Source organism: Pleurodeles waltl, chromosome 10, assembly GCF_031143425.1.
Source record: "Pleurodeles waltl isolate 20211129_DDA chromosome 10, aPleWal1.hap1.20221129, whole genome shotgun sequence".
Classification (NCBI taxonomy): Eukaryota; Metazoa; Chordata; class Amphibia; order Caudata; family Salamandridae; genus Pleurodeles; species Pleurodeles waltl.
This window is the reverse complement of record NC_090449.1, coordinates 851,572,468-851,599,063: the sequence shown is the minus strand read 5'-3', so window position 1 is coordinate 851,599,063 and position 26,596 is coordinate 851,572,468. Positions and strand designations below refer to the sequence as shown.

General features: G+C 42.9%; 1 protein-coding gene across 2 annotated transcripts in view; it reads right to left on the bottom strand.

Moving 5' to 3' along the window:
• RSU1 (Ras suppressor protein 1) overlaps positions 1-12,217 on the bottom strand; it is a 426,683-nt gene extending 414,466 nt beyond the window's left edge. For both annotated transcript variants that reach the window (XR_011199181.1, XM_069211550.1), the window contains exons 1-2: positions 12,070-12,217; positions 11,777-11,888 (exon numbers count right to left, since the gene is read on the bottom strand). Coding sequence is in view for 1 of the 2 variants with exons in the window: in XM_069211550.1 (XP_069067651.1) it covers positions 11,777-11,885 (109 nt within the window). In the remaining variant the exon portion in view is untranslated. The remainder of the gene's footprint in view (positions 1-11,776; positions 11,889-12,069) is intronic.
• Between the last annotated feature and the right edge of the window lie 14,379 nt (positions 12,218-26,596).

The window sequence follows — 26,596 nt, the reverse complement described above, 5'->3', positions numbered from 1 at the left end:
CAAACTATCCTTCATTCTCATTCTGACTCATCCCAAATCCCTTCTACTACTTTCATCTCCTAAATATCTCTGCCTAAGCTCTTCCCTCCGCTTCCACAACCAACTCACCAAACCTCACTCTACTACTGTGACCTCCCACACAACCCTACTAAATTTCTCCTGCATTTATCTCACCCTGCTACTATGCTCTCCCTAACCCTTCCACATACTCTTCCCCCTCTGCCCCTCTTTCCTCATCCCAAGCCTTTGGGTTGAGTAAATGAAGGATATACTCCCAATTAATATTTCTGGATTATTTTCCTCCTCCACCCCTCCATTACTCCAGTCAATCTAACTAACAAACTCTCATATCCACGGCTCAAATTAACTCATAATAATACTAAAACTGTACTCATTATTTAACGATACTAATCCATCACTAATTCTTGTTGGGTTCCAGAGTAGCGCGCTACTCATCGAAAAGCGCGTCGACGCCTCGTCAGGGGTAGTAAGCGCTATATAAATGCAATTACAATACAATACAATACAATACAATGCAGTGTACTGTCGTCAATGTCATTTCAGATGTTGCAGTGATGTTACCAATGATGTCATAGAGCATGTCATGAGAGATGTAATATGTGAGGTAATTAGCAGTGCATGGTGAGAGCGCAAGTTATAGTTACTTGTGATAAGTATAACTGGTGAATTTCAGTGGTTTTGTTAGTTTGAAATGGTGTGTTTAACTGACATTTTCAAACTCAATGACAAGGTCCCTTTAATCTTTGTTTTTTTTAAGTACATTTCTAAGTTTTTTTCTAAATATAAAGTAAGATATTATTACAATTCCTAACTATAATAATACTTTATCCTCTGTTTTTTTCTGAGAATTTCTACTTTTAAAAAAATGTAAAGTAAGAGGTCTGTCGCAGTGCATGGTGTGGGGTTGGGGCACAGGGCCTGGCACCCAACCCCTCGCCTCTGCACACGGCTGACTATGTCATGTGTCAATATAAAGTGTGTCATTTTAAAAGGTCATAATGCCAAAATGTAACCGCGGATGTACAAGATCTTATCAAATGTATGTTTTATAAATTCACACACTGCAATGCTTAACAATAGTTATTGTCACAATTGTCAATAAAGCATTTTAAAAATTAACATGTACGAGTCTTTTTTTTTTAAATATTGTTTAGGCCACAAATCACAGCCATAGAACCAACCACCAGGGGCATGTAGCTCTAGCTTAGAGTGCTTTGAAAAAAATGGTAAACTCTCCTGGTTCATGGATTATATGACAGGTTTCTTTTTTAGTGTTTAGGGGGGTGCTGCACTTCCTGCAGCACCCCACATGTATGAAGAGCTTGGTGGTATCTCTGCATCTGAGGGCACACCAGTATCATAAAATATTTTTTTTAAAGCCCTTGCAGGGCAAAATAGAGCATGTCCCAGCTGGAGCTGTGACCGCAAAATGAGCAGCTACACTGTTTATTTCACATTCACTACTTTTTTTAATGAATTTAGAGGAGGGGGTGTAGACCCCTCTCGCAGAGCCATTTCATGTCTCTGGTGGTGCTATTCTACCAAGTATGATTAGTTTTTAATGGGGAGGGGGCCTTTCAAGGGACCATGGACCACATCTGCCAGGCAAAATATTTTTTTGTTGTGGAGAAGTGTATGTGGCCCCCCCATCATCAAGCCTTCAAAGCGCCCTGGGAACCCCATCCCCAGATCCCACAGAATTAGAACCATCTAGTGGCCCCAAAGACTTCATTGCAGTAGTAGCCCAGTGCCCCTATCACCCAGGGCACTGCAGTCACATGTCTGCAAGAGTGCGGGCAGGGAGAACCTGTTATTGGTATTTTTATAGTGCGCTAATCATACGTGAAGTTATCCAGGTGCTCTGTAGCAGATGAGTGAGGGCAGCCCTGAAAGCTTACTCAAAAATCTAGGTCTTCCGCTTCTTGCGAAAGTCAAGAATAGAGCAGGAGACTCTGATGTGTTGTTGGAGGTTGTTCCAGGATTTAGGGGCAAGGTACGAAAAGGGGCAGCCCCAGTCTGCTTTTGTGTATGCATAGTGGGTGTGTGTGTGTGTGTGTGTGAGCGCTAGAGAGCCTGGCAGAGTGGAAGTATTTGGAAGATTGGTAGAAGTGAATGCAGCTATTCAGGTAGGCAGATCCAGTGTTGTGGAGAGCTTTGTAGGTATCGATGAGGAATATAAAAGTGTGCATGCTTGTATATCAAGAGCCAGTGGAGTTCCCCGAGGTGTGGTGTGATTTGGGAGGTTGAAGACTAGTCTGGCTGTTCAACTTTGGACAGTTTGTAGTCTTCATGTGAGCTGGTTGGTAATCCCTGTATACAGGGTGCTTCCATTATCTAGTCTGCTGATGATTAGAGCCTGGTTGATCATTTTCCTGGTGCAGTCTGCTGGCCACTTGTAGATTTTCTTTAGCAGCTTTAGTGTGTTGAAGAAGTCCAAGACCACAGAGCCTTGACTTGGGCGGTCATGTCCAGTTCGTGGTCTATGATGATTCTGAGATTTCTCACTTGTGGGCAGGGAGTAGAGGTGGGCGCAAGGTCTGTGGGATTTCAGCTCCCGTCCCACACTCTGGAGGGCAGGAAGCATAGGTTTGCTCTCACCTGGTGGAAGCAGAAAAAAGAAGAGACAGGGGATCCAGCACAGCCTGCAGGGACCCTGGAGCTCCCTCACAGACCTAAGTCCTGCTGTTGCTGTGGGTGTGCATGGTATGACCTGGACACACTCAACATTTCTCAATTTGTGGCAGCTCCAGGGGATGGGGTCCCTGTGGCCATGTTATGGCTTGAGGTAGGGGGCTACACGGCCCTCTCCCCTAAATAAAAAAACAACTCAATTGGCCTACCTGTGGAGGATTAAAAGTGAAACGTGTGGGAGGGCGCACTTACTCTTCCCCAGGAGCGCAGATCTTCTGTGGTATCTTTTAAAAAACAACATTTTGGCCCCATTAGGAGGGGAGATTTCAGACGTAGGGAGGGAACGGTATCCTTAACCTGCCCCTTTATGTGTTTTTTAATACTTTTTTCAGGACAGGGGAGAGTGCCCACAAGTCCTTAAATGTCTGCCTCCACAGTGATGTGGTTGCAGTCAATCAGACCTTATCTAGAGGATTGTTGTATCGACGGTCCCTCTGTTTCTCCATCTGTATATATATATATATATATATAATATATATATATACACACACACACACACACACACACACTCTCTTTAAGGCTTAATTTTGCAAAAACTACTGAACGCATTTACACCATATCACAAAAAAAGCAAGCTTGATGGACGGAGATCTACCTTTCTGACAAATTTTGTGTAATTCCATCCAGCCGTTTTGTGGTATTTCTGTTCAATTTTCATACTGAACATTACATGGGAAATGAGCTGCAGGACACCCCCTCACCGACCCTTTTTCGCTGCCCCCACTTGATGGATCACCCTGAAACTTTCAAGGAAGCTGAGGTGAACACATTTTTTGGGGACATTTTCATGAAGACTTCTCAAACTGTGCCAAAGTTATCAACAAACAGAAAAAACATTTCCTACGGAAACAAGACCCTGCCACTGGTGTGTATGTATATATATATATATATATATATATATCAAAACATATTGGCTAACTCCAGGCCTGAAAAAACCCTAATAGTTCTTATAGGTATGTAAAAGATGCAAAATAAACATCTTTTTACTAAATTCCAAGAAAAGACTGTTGTTAGATAGCATATTCCTCTTTCCTAGAATTCATACAAGCTAAATATGACCTAGCAACACAATGTCCAAGTGATTTGTCATCATTACAAAAATGGAAATTGGACTTTATTTCCAGGAAACAAAAGGAAGGTAAAGTAATGCATAATTAGCAAAGGTTCAGATTTCCCCTTTTTGTGGTATTCGCTATAGGCACAGAGTTTAGCTATTCTGTCAAAAGCAACTTGTTTAATATGTTGAGAAATTCCACTCAACTACAGTTTAGGATCTGCCTCTGCACTATGTGAAATTCTACTGATTCTTTTGAGCGGGGGGGACTGGGAGGAGACCCGAAGAAGTGGCGTTGGAAAGCTACCCCATTAAAATCAGTGGAGGCTAAACATTTTATGGAAGGCGAGTAGAAATTGCAGATTGGATGATTGCATGCGTGTCAATTGGAGGCATTTTGCATGTGTGTAAGGTGATGATGACTCGTTTAAAATGTGGGTGAGCGGCAGGGGTGGCTCCTTCGCTATGGCAAAGGAGTACCGCCCTCCTGGCTGTGCCACAAGCAGAAAAATAAAACGATAGTTCACTATTGTTTTATTTTTCTGCTTGAGGCACAGCTAGCAGTGCAGGGAGGGGCGGTGCTGGGCCATGGGAGGTAGGAGGTGAGAGGAGGAGAGTGCGTACCTAAGTGAACATGTGTGTTTGGCTGGCCATCTGAGGCCGTCCAAACACACATGCGCACTTAGGTTTCTCCAGCCCGGCTGTGTCTAACAGCCAGGCTGGAGAAACTGCACAGACACCAGGGCTGTGTCTGAGCGGCAATCACTGCTGCTCAGACCAATCCTGGTGCTGCTTTTATGCAAGGTTTTGCATGAAAGCAGCGCCAGGATTGCTGGGGAGCCTCTGCTGGTGTCTCAGCAGTGAATGTTGGTACACCGGAAGAAGACGAGCGCAAGGCAGCAGGAGGTGGCAGGCTCTCAACTCAGCCGCTGTTGAGTTGAGAGATACATTTGGTTATTTGTGTTCCAAAACCACCTTTATTCATTTACCAATACAGAAACTAGTGCAACGACCCAGCAACATTTAGTGCCAACATGCACAGTCAGTGTTTGCATTTGGTTAGTTTATAGCCTATCTCAAACAAATATTCCTCTAACCTAGACAACTTAGTCTCTACAAAATCTGCCTGAATTTGTTTTGACAGCCCTGTTTACTCATTAAAAAAGTTAGCACAAAAAAAATGTTCTATTTTCCTAAACTATTAGTTGATACCAGAATGTTGGTTTTGCCCGACTGGGATGGACTGCCATTCTGAAATTGCAAATGAATTGAGTCAAATGGCTGCTTAATGAAACCTAAACTATGCGTCCTAATGACAATTTCGGCCGTGACAGTATATGTAAATAGTAACTAGACAGGGAAAGATGTTTGCCTGTAAAGAAATGGCCATCAGAGAAGGATAAAATATTTAACTAGCATTTTGATATTTTTGTTTCCCACAAAATTCTTTCCAATAACATTTACAGATTGAAATTTGGCAAAGAGGTGAAAGCCAGAGAGACATAGTAGAACGAGTATCAGTTTAAGTATACTACAAATAACAACTATTGGCAAAGCCAAAAGGTCCCACCTATGCAAGAGCAATTGGCTTTGGCAATGTGTTTTCACCATGTTGTTCACCAGTTTGGCTGCGGTTCAGCCTGGCTAAAAGTTACTGGCCTAGGAGAGAGTGGCGCGGAGTGTTGTACAGTGGAAAGACAAACAGTGAAGTAGAGTGTTGTAGATTGGAGTGGCACAGTATGGAGTCGCGTACAGTGGCATACACTGGAGCGGCGTAGAGTAGGCTGGTGTAAAGTGCACTGGCGTAGAGTGTTGCAGAGTATAGTGGCGAAGAGACAGTGTCATTGACTGCAGTGGCACTAAATTCAGTGGTGTACAATGCAGCATTGTAAAATGCAGTTGCGCAGATTACAGTGGTGCATTGAAGAGACAAATGGTACTGTGGAATGTTGTAGAGTGGTGCATAGTGGAGAGGCACCGAGCAGAGACGTGCAGAGTACAGTGGCGCACAGTAGAGTGACGTGGACTGCAGTGGTTTAAAGTAGTGATGTACAATGGGGCAGAGTGGAGTGGCGTAGGGTTGAGTGATGCAGAGAGCAGTGGCATAGAGTGCAGTGGCATAGAGTGGTACAGAGTGTAGTAGCATAGCATTATGCATAGTAGAATATAGTGCCACAGAGTGCGGTGGCGTAGAGTGGAGTGGTGCAGAGTGAAGTTCAGTGGAGGAGTGCAGAGTGGAGTTCAGTGGCAGAGAGTGCAGTGTTGCAGAGTAGGGTATGAGAGTGAGTGGTGTAGAGTTGAGAAGAGTGGCACAGAAAGCAGTGGAATAGAGTACAGTGATGAAGAGTAGAGTGTGGTGGTAGAGAGTGCAGTTGTGTAGAATGCATTGGTGTACAGTGCAGCGGTAAAGAGTAGAGTGGCACAGAGTGCAGTGGTGTAGAGTGCAGTGGGACAGAGTAGATTGTTTCAGAAACAAGCAAAGAGGCATTGAGTAGATTGGTGCAGGGTAGAGTGCAGTTGCATATACTGGCATAGAGTGTAATGGCAGAGAGTAAGGTGACGTACAGTGCAGTGGCATCGAGCATATTGGTCCAGAGTAGGTTAGAGTGGCATACAGTGGATTGGCCTAGAGTGCAGGGGCATAGAGTTGAGTCTTACACAGTAAAGTGTACTGGAATTAAGTGTATTGGCATAGAGAGCAGTGTCTTGGACTGGAGTGTTGCAGAGTGGCTTTGAATGGAGTTGTGCGGAGTAGATTGATGTGACCTAGACTGGAGTGGTGGAGTACAGTGGGGAAGAGTGCACTGGCACAGAGTACAGTGGTACAGTGTAGAATACAGAGGCGTAGCGTGAAGTGGCGTAAAGTGGAGTGGCACAGAGTGCAGTGGTGTAAAGTGGAGAGTTGCAGAGTAGGGTGCAGGGGTGCGCAGTGGTGCAGAGAAGAGTGGAGGGATGTGGAATGGTAAAGAGTAGAGTGGAGTGGCATAGCGTGGAGTATTCTTTTGTGTGGCAGCTTACTGCCATTACAGACAGCACATTTTCAATTGAAATGACCATAACGTTTGCACAGACATACTGTTTTACTAATAAAACTATAACAGTGTACTGATGAAAATATGTGGCAATTGCATCACTTAGTTTAATGATTTGTTTTGATCATATTGAGGTATTTGTTTCCAACACACTTCACAAATAACAAAAAATGAGCTTCGTGTGTGCCTTCATAATTCTGAAACACTTATACAGTTAATTTAACTGTTGTTGAGTGCTAGAAATAAAATGTTTTCTTGCCTCCAGTATCCAGCAAGGTTGTCACGTAAATCCTCTCACTTTGAAGGCAGAGAAATTAAAATAAGAGAGCGCCCCTGACATTTGACCTTTTTCTTTGAATACATAGCGAATGTGATGAGATAAAAACAAGATGTAAAGGCCTGTTAACAGAATACTAATTGACTACCAGTTAAAAGGTGGAGGTGTCAGTAAATAAAGAAAATACTAACTGCATACAGAAAGAATGAGTAAACACCGACTCTACTTTTAACATGAACCGAGGAGGACAACATACAATAAAGCAAGCGCCCCCATAAATATATAACTGTGCCTACCACCGGGTGGTTTGTATTAGAAGAAAGAGGTAACAGATGAAAGCAGCCCTACATAATGAACTTATCACCGTTTCCATAATGTGATTTAACAAACAGCAGAATTACCGAGCTTTAGATGATGAGTGTTGATGATCATGTATAATGCAATGCTGCTTCAGCAACACCTAGCAAGTGCGGCTTCCTCTGTGCATGTAGGAAGATGTAACTTTGTGTTCAAGCACCTGGGTTGATAGTCATGGAGAGAATCGTTTCTGGGTTTCGCAGACTCATTCATGGACATGGAATTGGAGATAAATGCCTCTAATAACTGACAGGTTGGAGTCACCTACTTAATAGTAGAAATTATTCATTCCAGGGCCTCTACACCTTGCAGAGCAACAATCCATCAGAGGGGGAAATGGCTCAGTGAGCTAAACCCTCACTGCTGACAAATGGAGTGTTCTGTAGGTCATAAGTTCGATTCTAGGCAAGACAGATTCAGCTAACTAGGTACCAGAGAGTAATATTAACATCTATTATTTGCAGTGTGGCGAAATGTTATAAAAATAATAATTTCATATTTTTCCCTTCCCCTGCCAGAGAGCAAACGCGAAATAATGTTTGTCTGGGATTGAAGTAAAGGAAATCAAGACCTTTTTAAATGACCGGCCAGGGCAGAAGGGATTTATATCAGTAGGGAACGATGGAGTAATCACTTCCGTGGCTTGGCCACTGCGGCTCACACCCTCCTTTGGAGCCAACCAGTCCGCTCCCTGATGCCCATGAACTTGAAGAACCAGCATTAAAGCTTTAAACTGTCACCTTAAAGCCAAAACACAGCAACACTCGGGGTCATTTCAAATGCCTTGAAAGGTGTGTGAAGAATAAGGGCCTCGTTTTTGCTACGATTTCTTGAGAAAATGCTACACAGAGAATTAAATCCACTGGTTTAATTTCCTTTACCTCAGGGATAGTATCCTGGAGCAAATTTAACCGTAGAAATCTACTCCGTGTTGAGAGTTTCCTTCCTCCGTGCTATAAATATGGCCTTAAGTGTAAGGATTTAGTGTAAGGAGTAGGACTGTCTGGTGCCAACACCACGATGTGGCTTCTGTTTCAGGCGTTTGCTCTGCTTCCTGTTAATTCTGGCCACTTTTGCTTACATCTATGCACATTGACTCTTTCCCCTCCACCAGCAGATCACTATCATGCTCTGGTTTTCTTTCTCTTACTTTCTCCCGGGTGCTGGTACACAGATGGTGGCAACAGACTGTGAGCAAAAGTAGTGGGAGCGCTATAACTGCAGGCTACTTTGCAGCGGCCAGTGCATGACCACTGCATGGTAAGTAGACAGGCAGGCAATGCAGCACCGCTCCCTAGGACAGTCACATTCTGCTTCCTGTAGGATCACGTACTCTCTGGAGCTTTGCCATATTGGATACCCAAAGGCAGCAGTGATGGACGAACACTGATGCAGCCCACGAGAAATTCTGTCAATCAGCTGCAAAAGCTGGGACTTTGATTAATGGCCTCTTCCAACCACCCTGCAAATCACATATAAAGGTCATGTGTGTCCTATACCTCTCCCTGTCCTTTTAGTGGGCGAAGGTACCTCTGATCATCGAGTTCGGGTCAACAATACTAGCCTGGTATATCCACTTCTTGCATGGCCAGCTGAAAAGACTGCTTTCCAACAGACTCATCAAGACCTACTGCTCTGAATAGCACCGGATCCCTTCACTCCATCATTGTGCCCTGTAATATTCAGATTTAAATGAAGCCACTAGGAGTCATACAGGCCAAACCAGACACAGTCATACATAGAACAGAGTTTCAAGGTGTTGGTGCCAAACCTGACACTGCCCGGAGCCCAGAGTTTTAATTTATTTTATGGATTTTCTTAACATTGTACAGCATAAAAATGAGGGCAGTATTATGCATGTCCTTTCAGAGGTTTCTAGACAGGACTGTGTCGCTTGAGTAAGTTATGTATTAGGATAACATTTACAATTTAAAGGCATCATGCGCGCAAATCAGTTGCTTATGTGCTCAAACAAGCATAAGCAGTTCACACTGTGGTTTGAAAGGTATTTGATATTCTTGCGGTGTCATAATAAAGACAGGCTCACAACCACAATACAGGCAACTTAATATCAGCTGACAGAAGCCAGCAATTGAGGGCTAGATTAGTTTAGTGTCAACCAAGGGAAAAGAGACAGAAGAAATGTTACTGCCAATCAGCACAGTGAGAGTTGCAAATGGTCCGACCCTAGAGACCAGAATTTAACTCTGCATTTACACTGGCTAGCTCAAACACAACATAGAAAGAATTAGTTCAAACTCACCAACTGAGACAAACTTATACACCACATCATTACCTGGTTTGAATTCCTGCTGCCCAACAACTTACCCCTTGCACCCCTCCCACACTTGACGGCATGTCTAAGAACCAGGGGTTCCACCTCTCCTTCAAAGGGCATATCCAAATATGTACTAGAGTGCCCGTTACCAGACAGGCTTCTTACGCATCTAACCCTTCATCCCGGTCCACACTTTCCACTCCTCCATGGAAGTCTTCGCCCTCTACAACACTGATGTGGGAGATGCCCTGGTCATCTGTTCTCAGATTCTAATCTTGACTGCTCACTGGCCAAAGTAAATAAAAACTATATCCCACTCGGAATTAAAGAACTCCAGTGGCTCCCCTCTTGGCACGCATCAGTTTTAACTCATCCTTAATAACTGTCTCCTCCATCTAGACCAAAAAACCCTGTTTACCTGGGGGGAAAACTCTTTTTTCTTGCAGTAACTGCATTACCTGCAGGACAAACACGCAAACGTGGTGGTACTGTAGATCCCAAAAGTAAGAAATTAAACCAAAACAGAAGCTCTCTTTTGCCTCTGAAAGTCAGGAAAAATGTGTCTTCACCGAGACTGGCATTCACTCATCAGCTCCATAAATTAATTCAAGATTCAACTCCCGTATATTACCTCCACTTCTGACTTCAATTATCTACCCTTCCTCTCCTCTTTTCCACAATGTACATATAGTCAGCCTTTCTCTAGAGGGAAAATACCGCTTCTTGCTCGCGTAATGCGTGCGTGCAACCATTTGCACCCAGCTCACAATCAGGTTAAAGGGCTTGTGAAAAGTGAATGATTTAAATTCTTAAAGGACAATGCCCACTATATCAGTGCCAGCTGCCCCTTGTCCATCCCCTTTGTGGGCAAAAATGTGTTGGATGGAAATCAACCTTTTTCACAACATGGCACTACTAAATATTCACTTTGTTTTAAAGGCACCAGAGCAGTGAAGGATACTCTTAACATTCCATTACTCATCAAAGAGTGTTCTGTAATGCTCATCTCAATGCACCAAAATGTCCACTTTGGTACTATTCACATAACATTATCTCATCCCGACCCCTGTCCCCATTTCCTTACTTACTTGAATGAGGCAGCCATGTCTCATTCAAGTAAGAAATGAAACCGAGCAGAAGGACAGAGAGCATTGCCGTTACCAGTAAGTAATAGAGGCATTTTCCTACATTAGGTGGCACATGATGGAGGCACTTGGCAATGTTATTTAGATTCCCAAATTCATAAGTCAATCTGATTTCTAGTTTAGTTTTTATCTGCATACATTTAACACAGTAGCTGGTATTGTTCAGTGAACTCAGCTAATGGCATTATTTATGTGTTGAAAAGTGATGCATGTGCATGTGTGGAAAAGTGGTGCATGTGTGGAAGAGTGTTGCATATATGTGCAATATGTGAAGAGTAATGCATATATGTGCATGTGATACGCTACATATGACTATGCTATGGATTTACAGATTAACAATAAAATTACAAAGCAATACCTGAAATGTTCCGATTTGATCTAAAAACAAACATCATTGTGTGTTACAAATAAAATATCCTAAAATATGCCGCGCTACGGGTAAGGCCACTACTTTCTGATCAGAGCACATAACAAGGCAGATGGATCAAAATTATGTTGTCTCAAAACAGGACATGAGTATACTCTGTCACATGAGTAAAGAGGTTCATATTTTACAACAGCTTTATATATAAACATATTATGTTCGATTAAGTCACTAATACTGCGTTTATTTTTATCATCTTTATTTATCATATGGTTCTTCTTTTTAATCTCCATCGTTTTGCTTTGTATTTTATGTATTTTATCGTAGCGGGTGTGTATTACCATTGTTAGTACCGTGAAACCTTGAATAAAAGGTCTCAAAAAATATGTTGGCTTTGCCAAACTGGAAATGATGAGCAACTGTGTAGCCGAGAGGTAAATCAAGCTGGACAAAGACGAAAGGGGACAGTGTTTTCTAATCCAACCTCACTAGCTCACTGCTTGGAATGGAGCTTGTCTCTAAACTCGTCTTGCAGGTTAAATTTATGTATTACTTACAGAGACCAGGAACTTCCAACATGTTGCTGATGCCCCTCTCACTCATGTCCACTTCCGTTTGGCTCTTCTCCCTGCATTCCTCCACGATCTTCTTCAGAGACTTAGACATGTTCTGAACACGAAAGAATCAAAAGTTACATTACTATTCATGAAGTGTCCAGGCCAAGACTCTGATGTAGGTTATGTAGTTTGCAGACAGATTCATTCAATATCACTGACCAGAAGCGTAACTTTTGACTCAACTATCCCTAAATCAATTAACAGGACATGAAACATGCTCTTTTCATACTTACCACTACGGAAAGAAGCGGAGAATAAATGCGCTCAAACTACAGCGACCACGTCAAATCCTCCTATTTTATTATGCACTATATGTTAAACAGACTAAAGATGCCCCGAAGCTAAATCCGAGAAACTGAGCACACCCTATGCAGTAAACATAGAAAAGGGACGAGAATATCAATGCTATGGAGACTGCCCTAAACAGTGTGTAAATCGAGCGGCCATCTTTCAACTACAACATTTGTTTATAAATTGCGGTTAAAAAAGGTTGCAAAGATAAAAATGCGTGGAAAGTCCAATACTTCTTATGACTGTCGGTTGAGAGTTCATTGTTCCGTACAAATCTATTTGTTTTATTACCAAGAAGTTATATCGATGTTTTTAATGATAATATTCTGGAACGACTTTTTTAAAAGAACCCAATTAAAAACATATTTTTCCTTTTCTACTCTAACATACCAGATTTTTTTTTCTACCGTTTGAGGCGCCTCTACTTTCACCTACAACATTTCTTCCACTTTCATCATGGCCGGAAGACTTACGGAAAAATATGTTGGATCATGCTAGCTCGTTAAATCTAGGTTTTTGCTTGGAAACGCCCTGCAAAGGCAGTCACTCGAGGCTATGGCATTATAGGCCTTCCAAATAAGGCGAATTCCACGTACTCCAGACGTCGCGGTGTACCAACTTTTTAAGAAACCTATGGTTTCGTGGTTTGAGTCAAGAAGATTGAGGGTTGCGGTATAGATAATATTTTTCCAGGTGGTTGCAAGTAATTTATTCTGACAGCTGATCGCCTAAGTACTGAGAGCTTGGGAGCAGCGACCAGTACACGAAATGGCAACATTTTACTATTGTAAACACCAACGGATACAAAGTAGCTAGACTTCATTCGTCTAGTCGAGATTCTAAGAAGGTGCTCGTATTTCAGGTTGGTTTCCCGATTTGACAGACCACAGGGAAAACTAAACGAATGCCTCGTCCTCAAAAACATGGAAATATCCCTACAAAACAATATTTTTTCTAGCTTTTACAGGTTTACTGTATGTTTCTCAACTGGCTCGTCATTCGTAGCTGTTAGGTAGTCTCATACAGTACATAGGGGGCCTCGATTATCAGAAAAAAACATACTTGTTGCTACGAGTTTACGTTTTGCTTTTTGTAGAATGGACAGTAGCAGGGTAAAATAATCTGAGTGAAATTATAATTGACAGCATGGTTTTGTGACATGGCAATCAGCCCTGCCAAGGTTCCCAGCAGTGGTGCTGGAACAGTTTTCAGGGTAGGGTTACTGCCATCAATGTTACATCACTGAAGTCATAGGGATCGTAAAAAAAGTAAGCATCATACAAAGAACATTTGGAGCAAATGGGCCACATCTGTTCTGATGGAGAGTGATAAGGGTGTCCTATGTAACTTGGAGTGCATTTTGGAGCACACAGTCGCAAACATTCTACTAACGCATCGTGTGGTAGCACACTGTCATTTACAGATATCACATTTTCCATTGAAATGGCCACTACATTTGCATTCAAGCAGTTTTATTAAGAAAATGATAAAACACACAAACGATATGTGGAAATCGGGTTTTAGCAAATATTTATCATTTGTGCAGCACTAAGAAAAGTGTCTTGATTTGTTTTCATCATAATTCAGATTAACAAAACATGTTTTCCTTTGACACTCTCTGTACCCCAGCTGGATTGTCACAGAGTTCATCTTACAAAATACTCTCACTTTGCATCCAGTGAAAGAAAAGCAGAGTAATCATCAGTCTTCATGTTAAAAGAATGAGCAGCAATTTGTCAGAAGACGTAGCTTGACTTTGGACCGCTCTCTTTGAACAAATAACATATGTGACAAGATAAGAACAAAATATGAAAGCCTCTTTGTTGCTCCAACACTTTCTGAACTCCAGTATGGCTATTTTGGGGGTGCAGCAGCACATCTGACACCTCTACTTCCAGCATCTAGCTTCCCCAGGTTCAGGCATGATGTGCTGCACTAGTCTAATATATTTATTTAAATTCTTGGACTTGTAGTTCTGTTTTTCTCCTGTATAAAACATGATTGCAAGTCACAGAATTTAAAGGAAAAAAAACCTAAACTGGAACAGCAGATCATGCGTGGACCTGGAAAACTTGGCAGCTGTGAATACTGACCAAGCTTCTATCCTTGTGTGACCACTTTACTAAGTTCTGATTTCTAAGCAGACATAGTACATATTGCATTCAGCATCTGCCAGTCTCTCTTTTATAGGTATAACTATGAGCTCAAAAAATCATAGCAACAAACAAGGTGATGGAAGAAATGCTTGAATTAAAGTCAACTGCTAGAGGTTGCTTGGAGGAGCATTCCAGACCATCATTGTTTGCTCCATTATGGCCAAATAGACAGAAGCTTGCCATATTCAAGTTTGTCTTGATCTTGCTGCAGTAGAATCAGCCGAAGCAAACTCCCAGAACAGGTCCACTCTAGATTTGAACACCAGCAGCCCCAGACTAGTTTTTTTCCTATTTAGGTCTCATCAGTGAGGTATAGATTGATTCCTGTGGCTGGTGAGCACAGGATTGATGTCTTGGCATATGTGTTGCAATTAAGGCATCCACAGCAACAATCAGCCGGGTAATGAAAGAAAGGATCGAATTGATCTCAGTCTCTAGCGATCACTTAAGCCTTATTTCATTGTTTTTCGCCCTGTATTATGCCACTCTAGACAAAGAGCTGCCATTTAAACCTTGGTCCCGGTGCACTTGGAACCATCTAATCTGAACTGCCTGCCCGTTCCTCTCCAGAGAAGAAGACAAGCAAACCCACACCAGTTTCAACCTACTTAGTTCTCATCAGTGATGTATAGCTTGAGTCCAGTGAGCATGGAGCCAAGGTCAGGGCATATCAGTCACACTTAGGGAACGAAAATAAGGTGATGGAAACAATGAACTTAATTGTGGTGCAGATTAATTTTCAGTGGCTGAGAATGATTCAAGCAATCCACCCATCACTTTTTGGTTTCCCCATTGCAATGCCCTAAGAACAACAGGTATGTTTAGTTGTGGGCCCATGCTCGCAGTGTTCTAGGACTCAAGCTGCATCGTATTGATGTTTGCATTCAGATGGAGTGCAGCATGCAGTTCATGCTTGATTGTTCCAAACAAAGTCGGACCAAGAGTGTCCTGCAGCTGACTTGTTCCTGTCTGAGGTGACCTGGTGTACAAAAAAGGTGCAGAATAATTACCAGCTCAGTCTTATCGTAAATCTACCCAGAAAGGGCGCCTCATCTGAGCGCGCTGGCTTGTAACCCTCATTATAGGTTGCATCTTTCTGATAAAGCGAACAGCCTGGGCCAGTGTTTAAGGGCCAGCCCAGTGAGCTCCGTTTTACCTGCATGAAGTATTTCCTCATAAGTTAAACTGGGGATCACGTTCCCAGTTGAATGCGACTGTACTTTGGAATTATTGACAAATTTCCAGCCCTTATTTTGGGCAACCATCCCCCAGGTTATCCTGTGTCCTGATGAGACCTCTGTATTCTTGGTGGGGTCGAAACATCATCAACATTATTAAAGACAGGGCCTTCTAGTGTTTATCCCACAAGGGCAATAGCCCGGTGGTTGTACTTGTTCACCTATCAGATGTAGCTGTCTTCCTCTATGTGTCAATACATCAATGACTGTGTTTAAAAAATTTATGTTAATAATTCAATTTGGCGTTTTTTCACTTGGAATGCACTTTTCACTACTTTGGTTTTGTCACCAATGAAATTCCCTTTATCTTTTTGTCTTTGAAATAAAGATATTGTTTGAACTTGCATGATAAGTTTAGGTACTGGTTGCCTCCTATTGTCTGGACACATATTAGACAGATTCATAAACTGTGTCTAGGTTTAAAATTATAATTGTTGCCTGCTTTATTAAAATGCAGTACTTCCTGCTTGATTCCCTATTGTTGCTCAATGAGTTTCATGTGAATACCTGTTTTTCGTCCTAGAATAATTACCAGTGTCTGAAACTAATGCACATATTCCAACCAGCTCATCTCTATTTTGATTACCTTAAAAACTATAGCAATTAATGTTTTGGCTAAAGCCTGACGGGCTGAAGGAGTCACACAATACACAAGAGAGACAATTAATATGTTTCAAAACAACCCTCAGGTTTATTTAAGTAATGTGCACGTAAGAATTGGTAAGATTTTCCTGAGCAAGGAGCGATGTATAGCTTTTTGTACAGCACTTTTCTGTCGCTTGAGAGACCAAAATGTTTTATGAATTATTGATTAAGTACCTAATGTGTGTATCATTTGTGTAGTGTGTCATGCTTCATGAGATCATATAGTTCTTTGATTAACATCATGTTCCTTGTAGCCACTCAAGTACATGATTGATAGGGAGTTGGATTTGGTTGTCCTCAGTAGGTACTGTGGTTGTGGTGCATAAGGTTTGTGGTAGTGGAATGGCACCTAAGTATAAGGTGTTGCGGAAAATGTGAGAAATAGATGCACCCACACATGCAACCACTCACAATCTTTGTAAGGAATATTGTTAAGAGTAGAGGTGGTCTCTGGGTGTGAACACAAGATAGGTCTTATCTGGTTTGTACCCAGGACCCCAGTGGACAGTAGGAACACCTATTGGAGTATAGTCCACCAAGATTCTTGGAGGTCTAATCCAACTGTGAGTTGTAGGTTATCATGAAGCACTGTCATGTTTTTGTGCATATTAGAATTGTTGAGCATCATAGAGCCTGAGTCTGCTGTCATTCAGAGTATGAATCAGAAATGCGTGGGTCAGTCCGCTGACTGTAGATGTAAGCACAATTCCTCTCTCAGGCAAAGACCTCATCCCATCCATCACTCTTGTGACTAACGTTTGTGGTGGCATGATGTCTGTCCCTGCATAATAGTGGCTGAAATATTTGATGGCCTTTTTGGTGGCATAATTCTGTCCCTACATATGTAGTCCTAAGGTGACACATTTTAGGGCATTATTTTGTTTTATTAGTTGTAAAATGCTTGGACACTGAAAAGATCCACCACACCTTGATAGACGAAGCATTCTTTACTTTATTCTGCAATTATTTTTATTCAGTTTTTCTGGTGTATGATTCATCTTCCTACAGCTATCGCTGCTTCCATGTACTTCCCCGAGTGTCCAGTTTATAAAAATATTGGCATGGTCCAATTATACTGGATGAATAATATCTGCTTCCTGTCACAGTATATTCGATGACATTAGATAATAGTTAATATATGCCGGGATTTATATTTTGCGTGACTAATGTATTGTGGAATAGGGAGCAGAGTGTAATTTCGGCCAAATGTCAATCAAGCTACACATTTTTTGCAATAAATGTATGGAAGCCTATTCAGAAATGTACATGTGAAGCTTTTGCTAAGGGTAACTTTATATTTCTTTGCTGCTCACGCTATCCGATTGTGAATTTACTACTAGGTACAGGCTTATGTCTCCAGTCCCTCAAAACTGCAATTGGAGCCTGCTAGAACATAATTTACAAGTGTAAAATTATTCCTAGTAACTATTCACACCTAGAAGTATGTCTGCCCCTCGGTGCAGAGATTTCCTTATAGAACACATAGGGAGAAAATAATAAAGTTTAATAATAATTAGAAACAAAAAGAAAAATACATTAAAGCAAAACAGAAATGGAAAATAACCTAAAAATGTATTACTACCCTAGAATAAAAAGAAAAGGTTACAGCCCATTAACTCATCAAATTAAATAATAAATACATAATTAAATAAATGAAATACTATAATTTACACAAAACGAACTTTTCCAATTTAAAGCTAACTTATTTTCAATGTTTATGTTTTATTTTAGTATTTATCAATAACATTTCCTAAAATGTACTTGTTTATTTTCAAATAATTTCATTTTATGTGGTGGTGGACCTGTTCCAAAGCTGGGATGGAGTATTCTTACTACTGTTTGGGGTTCTTTTTGGCTTTTTGTGGGTATGTGTTTGTATTTGCATGTCCCTCCCTATACCCCCCTTAGCCCTCTGTAATCCCCTCCCCATTAGTAGTATATATTCCCCATTTTTTAGCTTCCCTTCATGAGCTGTCAGGCTTTTTGGTGGCAGAGTAGGCAGGATATGAACGGTCTAGGAGTATTCAACCAAGTACCTCCTGTAGGACGCCCTCTGTGGGCCTGCTGCATTCCAACTGGGGTGAGAATATGAGGCCTGTGACATCTGGAAGAAGGGTAGATAACAATCCATCCATATCCTTCCCCTCCGCCCCCTACAGATCCCATAAGAAGCACACATTATTCCTCTAGCTGCGATCCTCAAGCTCAACCAGCTTTCCATATTGGGACCAGTTTCTAGGGCAGTCAGGCAGTCCTTCATGGCCTCAACCTTGTGGTCTGTTCCATCTATTCTCACATTGAAGGTACAAAGGTCATCCACAGTGACTGTAGCTCTGTAGCTATGGATTAAATGTCCTCCAGCATCAAATCTATAATTGATTTCATGCCTGTTAGCTCCCTCATCAGCATTTCCAGAGTAATGTCAGACATCAGACATGGTGGACAGGTATTGTTTCTATTTGCCACATTCTACATTGATGAAGCTAATGTGTTGCCTTCTGCCTGGGCATTCGGGCTAATAGTTAAAGGAACGTTTCCAAGTGGAGCAGTTGGGGAGGAACTAACCACTTCAGTACTCCGGCTGCAGAAGTATCCAGGAAGGGTCAGCTAAACAAGCCATACGTCCATATGACTGGTCACCACTGTCCAGCACTCAACAAATCTGAATTATGAACTGGATGCGTTTTTATAGTTTTCTAATGATGACCTTTTTACGAACAGGAGTTTCATTTTATTTGATATTTATTTGATATTGTTCAATGATGAAGATACACAAAAGGGTGCTAGTATTTTCTTCATGCTCATAGTCAGTCTCACATTAGTACCGGGTCACATGTCAGAGTTTAATCTGGGAGTATTGTTTAAATGCAATTGACACACCTGTGTCAAGGCAGATAACGTTTACATGGGGGGGGGGGTGTTGTTGGATGCACGAGTCGTTCGCTGAAGAAGGTGAATTAATCTGTTTTTCTGTTTGTGAGTTTTCACATTAAAAAGGTTTACGCATGGGTGGGTATGTTTTGTACTGAGTAAGGATGCAGTGGTTTAAATAAAATGGTACAAGAATAGCATTAACACATGTTGAGTACTGAGTATGGGGCGTATATATTTTGGCGCTTTGCATAAGAGGTGTGGAAAGTAGTTTGTTTTTTGACACATGGGGCAACAAGTAAGAACATTTTAGTATTATGCATGGTTTTATTATCCAGGCATGACACTTTGTTTTTACTTTTTATTGACTTTCACGCATATTAATTCATTTTGAATTTGAAATATTTAGTTTGAATAGGAATTCAGATTTCATAATGGTATGATTAGAGATACGTGGTGTACACTGGTTTTGGTGAGATCTTTTTTTGCACTGTAGTTATCCCTGATGAAGGATTTTACCCGAAATGCATTGAATTTACAGCTTCAAGTGTATGCATAACAGATGAAGATTTGATCTGTGTTGCAAGATAAAACCTGGATTGGCATCTCACACGAAAAAGGCCTGGATTGGCAATTTCGTTTCAATTTGTACACTGTCAAACATACTGTGCAAAAGTAGAAAGAGAGTGAAGAAAGAATAAACCAATTAACCCCATAAAACTACTATATTGGATTATCATTTTGTTGATTTTATTAGCTGACGCCTTAATGGCTGTGTACCTCGGATCTGGGGCACGTTTGTGCTCCAGCCACTGTCATAGCAAGGGGGTGCGCCATGTCCCTCTACACCCTCAGTCCGGTAGCTCCAGGAGGCAAGGGCACCAATATCATGGGAAGGCCCCACAATCCACACTCATATCGTGGGCAACTGGAACAGCCAAATGAAGGAAGTGCCAAACCAGTGTCTCGGGCCAGGACACAAGGCTGCTCTCTCCCATCCCTGTATAGCCATAACTCATGATTGTTGGAAGAGGATCATATGGTTGGAACAGGTGGTGTAAAGGGCCTGACCTCCGATGTTACCAAGGTCCTGGTGCCGTCCAATTTGTCGAAGCATAAGGGAGGCTCCATGGCCCAGGATGCAACCAAGGAAATCACTGTTGGAGGTGCTGCTGGGTGCATTGGGTATGTCAGTGATGCTCTCATGTCTCCTGAAATTATAGGCCATGTTGGATTGGGTTGCTTCTCACAAACCCAGGTGGTCCTTGGTCCGAGTGGTGTGTCCCCCCTGCATGGGGCACTGAGCCCATAACCCACATGCAAAGGAGGGAGCCGAGCCAGGCAATGTGGTCTAGTGTTTCCACATTTCCCTGCAACAATGCCCCTCCGAGAAGTCCACGCTAGGCTTGGGTGGACTCCTCGGGAGCAGGAGCATAAAAGCTGCACCCCGGCGTCGCTCTTTGCCTGCAAATATTGTGCTCAAGTGAAAAACTTACCTAATTGTTTCCCATGATGGCCGCTGTGCTGAATCTTCAGCATTTTCTCAGTTTTTGCTCTAAGTATTGCTGGCCTTATTGGATATGTATACTCTCTGCCCAGAACTGTGACTTTGTGAACCTTACGGCTGGTGATTATTTTCTCTGCAAAAGAAGATAAAACTGTTATAATATATTCTTCCTATTGCCATTACGTGATGGAGAAGTGAAGACTATTTTTTTTGTTATTATTTTGTGAACCTTGGGACGTTACTACCATTGTGGATATATATTTGATTTTTTAATGATATAGTAGGGAATGATTTAATTCCACTGCATTTTCTGGGTCTTGTTTGAACCTTATCTTTTTTATTTATGAGATAATTATCATTTTTATCTTATTGTCTTTGTAAGTACCTGTTTTGTATATACATTTACCTACATTCTATATTCACTTTTCTCAGTAGTAGACTGCATACGCAAGGTTACAGTTGATATATTCTAGTGGGAAAGTGAGCGGTATTAGGTAAGAATGTAAATTTAACGTTCCAACCTATGTATACATTGATCTATACCTTAGTAGGATGATTACTAAAACCACGTCCTGTATGTTTATTAGATCCACCGTGAACGCTGAAGGTATAAGCAGCAAGGAACACTAATGTACTCCTCTTGAAGGATCCAAAGGATGCCATCTATTGTTTTCCCCACTTCCATTTTTACCAGGGTACTATTCTCATCTGGATTTGGCTTACCTTTCAGGTGTTTACATGATTCAGGTGGCATAGGAAATCAGATTCTGGTATGCATGTCCTGCCCCCACAAGACTGCACAGCAACATCAGCCTTGGTTGTGACGGAACATTACAGATGGCCCGTTCACTCCAACAGTCGTGCCACTGGACTATAGGCTATAAATGGTAGGAAGGTGTCGAGCAGGAGAAGCACTCTACCGTAAGCCGGCCATCTTGAACGAAGCCAGAGTCCATCCCCTTGTCAATTTCGTCTTGTCTTACATTACAATTATTGCTGTACTGCTACTCATAAACTGATGGGGAGGATGCCATTGTAAAATTCCATCCCTGATTGTTTCATTGGTATTTCTAGGTACTAATTTTTCCTTTTGGTATTACTGTGCCTTGATTCACCTCATACGACCAACGTTTTGTATCAAAACCAAATAATGCGCCCTTGGTTTGATACTAGCTTTCTTCATTAAAATAAGCTTCACTAGGGAAAGTGTGTATCTACTCCCCCTCAAACATGTTGCAAAAGTTGCTCTTGTTGATTTATGTCTTTGGCAGCATTTGTTTTTTGTTGACATGACGCTAACCTGTCCAAGATCTCATTTGGCTCAGAATCAGAATAAATACCTTCCCTTTTACAGAAAAAAGCCTTCTCTACAGTACTATCTACAAACTCTTTGTGTTCAGTTATAGCTCCTCCACTCTACACTTGCTTCATTGATCTCTTAATATTGTGTACCACACTTGTGTGAAAGAACTTCTGTAGATGTTCCCTGAATTTCTTGTTGCTTGCAGTAGAATGGTCATTTTTCTTTTGCAAAATATTCTCTGCTTTCATTTTGACCTACTTTCAATCATTCTTCCTCACACCTTCATTACTGACACTCGATTTGATAATTATTTTTCTAAGCAAACTTTGAGCACTCTTGCTAAACTTGTTTTTTTCTTTTGACTTTTCTCCGTCGGTATGACTTGTAATGTCACTCACCTTTTAATAGTGTCCGCGTTTGTTATTCTTCCTCTTGTGCTGTTTAGGGAGAAGTTTTCAAGAAGTTACAAGCCTGCATAACAAGGATGACACAATAAAAAAGACTTCTTTAAAATCAGTGTACCCTTACCACATATAATCCATTTTCAATGAGCAACGTCATTGCATTTCTACTGTGGCAAAGCCTCTCCACAAAGATCTCAATCCAGAGTGAAAACTATACATAGTAAGAGCCTGCCAAATAATGGGGATATCTGTTGTGATGCACTGGACTGTTTGTGAAGTGATTGTCAGCCTACTCAGGCCACACTATGACATATATCCAGAACGTATGCAGAACGTTAGATTGAACACCTATCTGTAACACTATGCTTAAAGAAATATAGTACATGAGTTACATAATTTTCAAAGTAACCACTGTTTGAAAATATAGTGTCATTATATTGTGCCCATCCAGATCTATATTTAAAATAGACAGTGAGGTCCCCTGATTTAATGCACCCTTCCTCATATGAAGTGATGCCAACTGTAATGTGTGGCTTTGTTCCCAGTCAAAGCCGGAGATAGAATTTGGTAGCATTTTAAAAGATAAAGTATGTAGTAGGGGACTACGCTCTTGATGCTCACTTTTGTGTAACAAGAAAAATGTATGCAGAAAAGGCTTGCTTTATCAATAAATGATACATGTGTTGGGGGACTGGCATCTTCAGGCTGACCTTTATTCAAGGAGAAAGCTGTATGCAGAAGGGTCTCGGCCTAGTCATAGGTAACATTTCTAGTGGGAGACTGGCCTGTTGAACGCAGCTTATTTTAGGGGGCAGCTGCATGTACAAGAAGCTTCACTTACCAGTATTTGGTATCTGTGTTAAGGGACAGGCGTCTTCTGACTGACGTTTTTTCAGGGATAAAGTTGTATGTACAAAATAATCACCCCAGTAATAGATAATGTATCTAGTGGTGGGGTCTGGCTTCTTGATGTAGAGCTTTGTTTAGGGAGACAGCTTTATGTACAAAAGGCTTGGCATACTAAACAGTGCTGTGTGTGATGGTGGACCGGCCAGTTCATTCTGAGCTTTGTTTAGGGTAACAGTTGTATGAGAGGCTTGGTTTACCAACACACTATGGCCCTAATTCTGAGTTTGACGGGCGGCGGAGGCCGCCCGCCAGACTTCCCCCCTCCGAAATACCGCTCCGCGGTCGAAAGACCGCGGAGGGTATTCCGAGTTTTCCCCTGGGCTGGCGGGCGGTCTTCGCAAGACCGCCCGCCAGCCCAGGGGAAAACTCCCTTCCCACGATGACGCCGGCTCGTAATAGAGCCGGCGGAGTGGGAAGGTGCGACGGGTGCAGTTGCACCCGTCGCGTATTTCAGTGTCTGCTTTGCAGACACTGAAATACTTTTAGGGGCCCTCTTACGGGGGCCCCTGCCGTGCCCATGCCATAGGCATGGGCACGGCAGGGGCCCCCAGGGGCCCCGCGACTCCCCCTCCCGCCATCCGGTTCCCGGCGGGAGAACCGCCAGGAACTGGATGGCGGGAGGGGGAGTCGGAATCCTCCATGGCTGCGGAGCGCGCTCCGCAGCCATGGAGGATTCCTACGAGCGGCGGAAAGTCAGCGGGAGACCGCTGGCTTTCCGCGTCTGACCGCGGCTAAACCGCCGCGGTCAGAATGCTCGTAGGAGCACCGCCAGCCTGTTGGCGGTGCTCCCGTGGTCGGTGGCCCTGGCGGCCACCGACCGCCAGGGTCGGAATGACCCGCTATATATGTTGTGAAGGACTGGAGTCTTCACACTAAGCTTTGTTTGTTTTGAAAGTTGTATGTAGAACAGGCATAGTAATAGTTAATATGTCTAGTGGAGGACTGGTCTCTTCAAACTGAGTTTCCTTTAGTGGGACATCTTTATCTAGAAGAGGCTCAACCTAGTACTAGATAATGGCCCTTATTATGACCCTGGCGGTCTACTTACCGTCAGGGCCACAGTGGCGGTTTTACTGCCGACGGGCTGGCGGTGAAGACTGCCACAATATGAGTGTGGCGGGTTGGCCTCTGCCAACCCACCACATCCCCGCTCAGACCGCCACGGCAGTTGGGCCCGCTGGGCCGGAGATGAGCATCTCCGACCCGGCGGTCCATTGAAGACTGCCAGCGGTATTATGAGCTGGCTTTCCACCAGGGTTTCCGTGGCGGTAGCACCGCCACGAATACCCTGGTGGAAAAGCTACCGGTGACAGGGAATTTCTTCCTTGTTACTGGCAGACGACTTTCCCTTAGCAAGCACAACAACCTCCATCTCCATCCATACCAGAACCCTCCACCCCCCCTTTCTGGTACAGCACCCCCTCACCGCATCCATGCACACACACACACAGACACCCAAACGCACCCCACATACATCCATACACCAACACTGTCATACCCGCATTCACTCTTGCATCCATACACACATTCAATTCAACATTCATACATGCAGTCAACCACACATGCACACACCCATACCCACACACATACACACATGCATACACACTTCAATTCACTCACGCAGTCATACACTCACACAAGTACACACAGCAACAATCACTCTCCCACCCCCTCCCTTGTTAGACGCCCGACTTACCTTATCCGACGAGGAGGTTGTCCGGCCGAGAACGGGTGCTTCCACCGCCGGCAGCACTCTGCCATCAGGACACTGTCAGCCCATATTACAGGGCGTAATACGGCCGGTGGAGCCCTTCTGGCGGGGCTGGGCCTTTGGTGGAACTACCCATGCGCCTCCGCCCGCCAGCACGACTACTGCAGGATTTCCGCTAAAATGTGGCAGAAATCCTGCAGTACTCGTAATATGGTGGGCGGAAGACCGCCAGCACTGGCGGTCTTCTGGCACCCGTGGCTTTGACAGTCTTTCAAAAAGACTGCCAAAGTCATAATGAGGGCCAGTGTGCCTAGTGGTGGACTGTTCTCTTCTTGTTCAACTTTGTTTAGTGAGACAACTGTATATAGAAGAGGGTTGGCCTACCAGTACATGACGTGTGGCAGGGGACTGGATTATTCATATTGAGTTTTGTTCAGGTTTAAAATTGTATGTAGGAGAGGATCAGCCTATTAATAGTTAATGTGTGAAGTTGAGGAATGGCCTCTTCAAGCTGAGCTTTGTGTAGGGGGAAAGCTGTATGTAGAAGAGGTTCAGCTCAGTAAAGGTGGTGTGCATGGTGGAGGACTGGCCTCTTCGTGCTTAGCTTTGTCTAGAGAACTGTATGTAGAAAAGGCTAGGCCTACCTGTAAATGCTATGTGTTAGAGTCTCAAAGCTTACCTTTGTTCAAGGAGAAAGTGACATGTAGAAGGGGCTCAGCCTAGTAATAGGTAATGATTCTAGTGGGACACCCTCCTGTTGATGCTGACCTTTGTTTAGGAGGGCAGCTGTATGTAGAAGAGGCTTAGTCTACAAGAACATGGTATTTGTGCTGGGGGACTGGGGTCTTCACGCTGAGCTTTGTTTATAGAGAAAGCTGCTTGACAAAGAAGCATGGCCAGGAATCTAGTGGGGGGATTGGCCTATTGGCCTTTTGATGCTGAGTTTTGTTTAGGGGGCAACTATATTTAGAAGAGGTACGGCACACTGAAGGAGGTGAATGTGTGGTGGGGAGCTAGCCTCATGATGCTGAGCTTTGTTTAGTGGGACAGCTGCATGTGGAAGACGATTAGATTGGCATACTAAAATGTGTTGTGGGTAGTGGGGGACTATCCACTTGCTGCAGAGCTTTGTTTAGGGTGGTAGCGCCATGTAGAAGAGGCTTAGCCTACTAGGGCATAATATGTATGGTAGAGGACTTGAGTCCTCAGGCTAAGCTGTGTTCAGGAGAAATTTGTATGAAGAAGGTGCTTCGCCTAATGATAGCTAATGTGTCTAGTGGGGTACTGGCTTCTTTATGGAGAGCTTTATTTAGAGGGACAGCTTTAGGTAGAAGAGGCTCGGCCAACTAAAAGGTGGCGTTTGTGTGGTGGGAGACTGTCCAGTTGATGTAGAGACTTGTTTAGAGAGACACTTCTATGTAGAAGAGGCTTGGCCTATTAAAAGGTGGTGTGTGTGGTAGAGGATGCATCTCTTCAGGCTGAGCTTTCTTTAGGCAGAAAACTGCTTGTAGAAGAGGCTTGGCCTACCAAGAAATGCTATGTTTGGGCATGGACTAGAGTCTTTAGGCTGCGCTTTGTTCAGGGAGAAAGTTGTATATAGAAGAGGCTCGGCCTACTAATAGGTAATGTATCTACTGGGAGGCTGGCCTCTTGATACTGAGTTTTGTTTAGTTGGACAACTGTATGAAGAAGATGCTTGGTCATCTAAATGGTGGCATTTGGTGG